General features: G+C 42.5%; 1 protein-coding gene across 1 annotated transcript; it reads left to right on the top strand.

Annotated features, from left to right (window-relative positions):
* The first annotated feature begins 3,100 nt into the window (after positions 1-3,100).
* LOC143728828 (uncharacterized) lies at positions 3,101-4,743 on the top strand. Its single transcript, XM_077219691.1, has 3 exons — positions 3,101-3,267; positions 3,460-3,552; positions 3,687-4,743. The coding sequence occupies exons 1-3, from the start codon at positions 3,121-3,123 to the stop codon at positions 3,990-3,992; spliced, it is 546 nt and encodes a 181-aa protein (XP_077075806.1). The 5' UTR covers positions 3,101-3,120; the 3' UTR covers positions 3,993-4,743.
* The last annotated feature ends 698 nt before the right edge of the window (positions 4,744-5,441 follow it).

The raw sequence follows: 5,441 nt of genomic DNA, 5'->3' as shown, positions 1-5,441 counted from the left end.
GGCGGAGACGGCCCTTCGGGCAGCCATGGTGAAGCCGTATATATTTGGGCGGAACTATGGGCTTTGACTTAGGCTCAGAGACAGGCTCAGGGACAGGATTTGAGGGTTCAGGCGGTGAGGCGGCCATCTTGGACGGAGGAGAGGGTTCATTGGAGGCAGACCAGGCGTGAACAATCTCTGGCTCGGCGGGCATGACGTGATGCACAGGCTCGGCAGGACTGACGTGAACAGTCTCTAGCTCGTTGAGCATGACGTGAACAGTCTCTGGCTCAGTGAGCATGACGTGAACAGTCTCTGGCTCGGCGGGCATGACGTGAACAGTCTCTGGCTGGTCAAGCATGATGTGAAGATCAGGCTGGTCAAGCATGATGTGAAGATCAGGCTGGTCAGGCATGACGTGAAGATCAGGCTGGTCTGGCATGACGTGAACAGTCTCTGGCTCGGCGGGCATGTTGTGAACAGTGTCTGGCTCGGCGTGCATGACGTGAACATTCTCCGGCTTGGCGGGACTGACGTGAAGCGCAGGCTCGGCAGGACTCACGTGGAGCTCAGGCTCGGGAGGGCTGACGTGGAGCTCAGGCTCGGCAGGGCTGGCGTGGAGCTCAGGCTCGGCAGGGCTGGCGTGGAGCTCAGGCTCGGCAGGGCTGACGTGAAGCTCAGGTTCGGCAGGGCTGACGTGAAGCTCAGGCTCGGCAGACATGACGTGAAGAGACTCAGGAATGTTGGCCATCTTGGGATATAGCTCTGGAATGGTGGTGTCGGTGGAACGAGACCCGGGACAAGACTTGGCCTTCTTGGCAAATTGCACTGACATCAGCGATGGATCTGTCATGCTGGACATCAGTCCTGGACGCCCATATACCAATCCGGTGGCAAGCCTAATGGCTGGCTTGACGTGAAGATTCTCAGACATGTCGTGAAGATCAGGCTGTGGAACGGCATACTGAGGAATGAAGCTCTCCAGACAAATGGAGAGTGCCTCTCTCCAGTCCAGACCGGAGAATCTGGGAGCTCCCTCGGGTCGACGAAATGTGCCCCCATCCCATAACAGGCCTTGATAGCTTCGTCATTTAAGGTGCTGGTGACGGCGAGATGATAAAACCCCTCCGTATATTCAAACAGATCATGGCTACCTTGAGCCACCACCGTGATCTGTCCAGTGAGTTCCCAATATTCCGTGGGGTTCTGGATGTGGTCTGGTCTTCTGTCATGGAACAGAGACTCACAACAAGGAGGTAATGTGGAGAAACAGGTATATTGAAACAAGAGACTGTGAATACTAGTAGGTGATGATGATGGAGAATGTCTCTGAATAATGATGATGAGATATACTGACAGTTTATGGTTCTCTTCCAGATGATGAAGGAGATTGTAGTTGTTTGCAGTGAGAGATCGCTGGAACACACACACACACAATGGAATGAAGAGAATTAAGTAGCGGGATGATGACTGGAACCAGGAAGACAAAGGAGACGTTGGATACACTGAAGGTAGATGATCACACTTAGACATCAATGGTGGTAAGGTAAGAGTAGCAGGTAAGTGAGTCCATACTCTACGAGACCAGACAATGTGACTGTGTGTGGAGAGTGCTTTTGTGCTGACTGTGCTGATGATCGGATGATGTGGAACCCGATGTGGTCCAAAATGCAAGTAAAGTGTTGATCTCGCTAAACTCTTGTAATTCACACCTACTTCCTGATTATAAAGGGAATTTTCCCCAAAATGTAGGCTAGTCTTGTAGTCAGTTCTGCTTTGATTGTACAAATAAACTCAATAGAACACGTTTTGACAGTAAAATATTATACTGTTGTATGTCTAACCTGGCCTTTGAGGACTCAAACATAGTTATGCATATTTTCATCTAAAGCAAATAAAAATCTTTTTAGAGTAAGGCCCATTCATTTAAATCATGCTCTTAGTGTAAGTTTAAGATAAATGATAAAATACAAAATTCAAGGTGAATTATGGACCATTCGGGATTCCATATTTAAATTTTCCCAATCAAAGACTAATAATGACTGCAATATGGTTGTTTTATATACTGAAGAGATAATAACTCATATTTGTGTGTCAAAAAGAAGATTTAGCATCTCATACATTGTTTTAATTTGAAGTTAAGCTGGATTTTGTCATGGCAAAGTCTTAACAGATACATTTTTCTTGTGCTCACATGTTGTCCATCCAGCAAAAGTACTGTCCTATACTTATATCAGTGCTCCAAAGTTCACATCTTGGCCTTTAGAGTCCACAGCCAGAAGTGACTTGACCTCACTCTCCAGAGACCATGTTTCTGAAAATGTGAATCCATCATTGTTTGCTCCATGGCCTTAGGCAGTGACTGATCCAATATGATGGTATGTAGATGCCCCAGGATAAAGAGTGTGACCTTTGGCATGATGACACAGGCACAGGCACGAGCACAGGCCTCGGCAGCAGACGGTACCCCCTGACTATGAAGCAACCTTACTCCAAGTGGAATGGTTAGTAAGTAAAATAACTATTGTAGCTTAGTTATCTTTGTGGAAATTTTTAATACCCAAAAGCTTGCAGATAATTTGTTGACGCAGCTTTTTTTCCCATCTAATGTTACTGTTTGAACCTGTGCATGGTGTCAATAACGTTACATGCTTATTGCTAACACTACTCAAAACAGTGTAAGCTGAATGTTAAAGTTAGATTAGTGTTAACAGTCTGAGGTCGGCTCACATACCGGCGAGTTTGTGCGACTGTATCATTTATATAAATTAAATTTTACCCAATAGAAAAGCGATTCAACCAGTGTCGCACTCAAAGGAGTGTAGCATTCGCTGTGGAGGTGTTTACGTTGTGGACACCCGAGCTGCTTGCAGTGCATTGATCCACTCGATCCGTCCTTGGCCGCTCGTTTACATGACGGTTTTCTCTGTAACACAGGCGTCGTTTCGGTTCTATTACCTTATTATATTTAACAGTAAGTACTGAGTTTGTGTGTGAGAAAAGGGGTTACCTTCATAAAAAATCATATAAAGAGGACATTAATGGATGTTTTCAGCACTACTTTGCAGATGGCTTAGGTGCCTTGTATAGTAAAGTTGATCTAAGTTAAGTTTTTTTGTTCTCTGTATTTTTCAGGTGTTCATGGAGTTCAGCAGGATTGTGGGCAAGAACCTCAAGCAGGAATTCTATGAGAGCATCGATCGGCACAGTCCTGGTCTCCTCGAGTTATTTCGATCCAAGAGAGGGAATGTTGGACAGTTGTTGACACAGATTTCACAACAGACCAATGTAAGTCCATACACATTCTGTACTTAGCGTTGTTTTTCTCAGGTTTTGTATAAACTTCATATCACAATGCTACTCTATTAGTTGTATAATTCAATCCAAACATTGCTTGTTTTTTTCAAGCGTTCTTATAGATCATTATTTGTTTTTTATTTTAGCTAGTTAATTTGTGGTACTGTGTTTAATTCTCAAAAGACTACAGAGCCAACTGCGATCCGGACACAGGTGCTCAGAGGGCTTCCTATCATCCTTGGGGACAACCCCACAAACTTCTTCAAAGCAGGCTTTGTAAGTAAGCTCTTGCTTTCTTATAATTTTCCCATTATTTATTTTTCACCATGACACTCTTATATTGATTAAAGTTGTTTTTCAAATGAGAAATATAATGTAATGATTGTGCTCTTCTGTTATTCTTTATTTAGGAATCTGATTATGATGATTATTTTCGTGACCTTGACGTTGGGATACTTCTTATTGAGCGTGAAGGTGCTGTGCTCACATCTTCCCAGCATCTCAGTCCAGCCTCGTTGAAAATCATCGAGGGAGAAGTCATGATGGACAACATTCAAGATCTGCCACAAGCAATGTGGATTCTGTTTAGACTCATGAATGCACTCCATCTTAACTACCCCAAGACAATGAAGCTCACATTTCAGTTCATCCAACAGGTATTGCTCTCGTTAGGCCACACTGACCTAAAGCCAAAGCTACAGACTTTAAAAAAATAAGCTTGCAATGTAATCTCAAGTCTACAGTAAGAGGCTGTTGACAAATTATTATTTATTTGTTTGCCACACTAGTAACATACTTTCTTACCTGTGGGGTAAACCTTTTTATTTTCTGTAAAACACACACAACACCGACAACACCCACACACACACAACACAGACACAGACAACACTCACACACAAACACACACACACACACACACACACACACACACACACACACACACACACACACACACACACACACACACACACACACACACACACACACACACACACACAAGCAACACTCACACACACAACACAGACATGGACAACACCCACACACACAAACAACACAGACACGGACAACACCCACATACACACAAACAACACAGACACGGACAACACCCACACACACAAACAACACAGACAAGGACAACACCCACACACACAAACAACACGGACACGGACAACACACACAACACAGACACGGACAACACCCACACACACACACAACACAGACAGGGACAACACCCACACAAACAACACAACACAACACAGACACAGACACAGACACAGACACAGACACAGACACAGACACAGACAACACACACAAACACATATAACACCCACACACAAAATTGTTTCAATGATTTGAAATCACCTTTTTCAGATTAAGCATTTTAGATTGGACGTGTTGATGTTGACCTGATGTTAAGTTTGTCATAACAAGATTGACTGTGTTTTGCCATTTAAAAATAAAATAAAATGCATGGAAGCATTAAGAGGTGTTTCTCTTTTTCCATCCAATTATATTGAAACAATGTTTTATAACATAAAAAAAGCTAATTAAATTAGAGGAAAATACAGTAATTGTGTTAAATTATGAGTAGAGATAACAAGGCATAATAGCTAGTTGTATCTGATGATTTTGAGAACACACTACTAATAAATATAAATACTAAACTCAAGGTTCCATGTTAATACAACTCAACATGTTTAGTTTCAGCTTGTGTAAAAAGTTATTGTTTCATGTTAATACAACTCAACATGTTTAGTTTCAGCTTGTGTAAAAAGCTAAGGTTCCATGTTAATACAACTCAACATGTTTAGATTCAGCTTGTGTAAAAACTGAAGTGGTATAAGGCAACGGGTTTCCACGCGATTTTCGAGTAAAGTAAACTAATTCGGGTTAAGAGTGTATGTATAATGTGGTAACAATAATGTTTCATAGTTTGGAGCGGCTCGATCGCTTCATTAAATGTTCTCTACACATGCTGTGAGATTCAGTCAGTCGCGCTGTGCGTTTGTAAATCAAAACACGCCAAACAATAGGCTTCATGTTTTTACTCCAATCTCATTTCATAACGTCATAACGAATGGAAACATTTGAAGTAACATATGATCCATATATTTTTCTCTAGTGTAGTGTTTCTGAAGTGTTCATTTTTAAGGATTTATAGGCCG

The sequence above is a fragment of the Siphateles boraxobius genome, unplaced genomic scaffold, assembly GCF_051911475.1.
Source record: "Siphateles boraxobius isolate OS27281-9 unplaced genomic scaffold, OSU_SipBor_1 8, whole genome shotgun sequence".
In the NCBI taxonomy this organism is placed as follows: domain Eukaryota; kingdom Metazoa; phylum Chordata; class Actinopteri; order Cypriniformes; family Leuciscidae; genus Siphateles; species Siphateles boraxobius.
The sequence above is the reverse complement of the archived record's forward strand: the minus strand, read 5'-3'. Positions and strand labels throughout refer to the sequence as shown.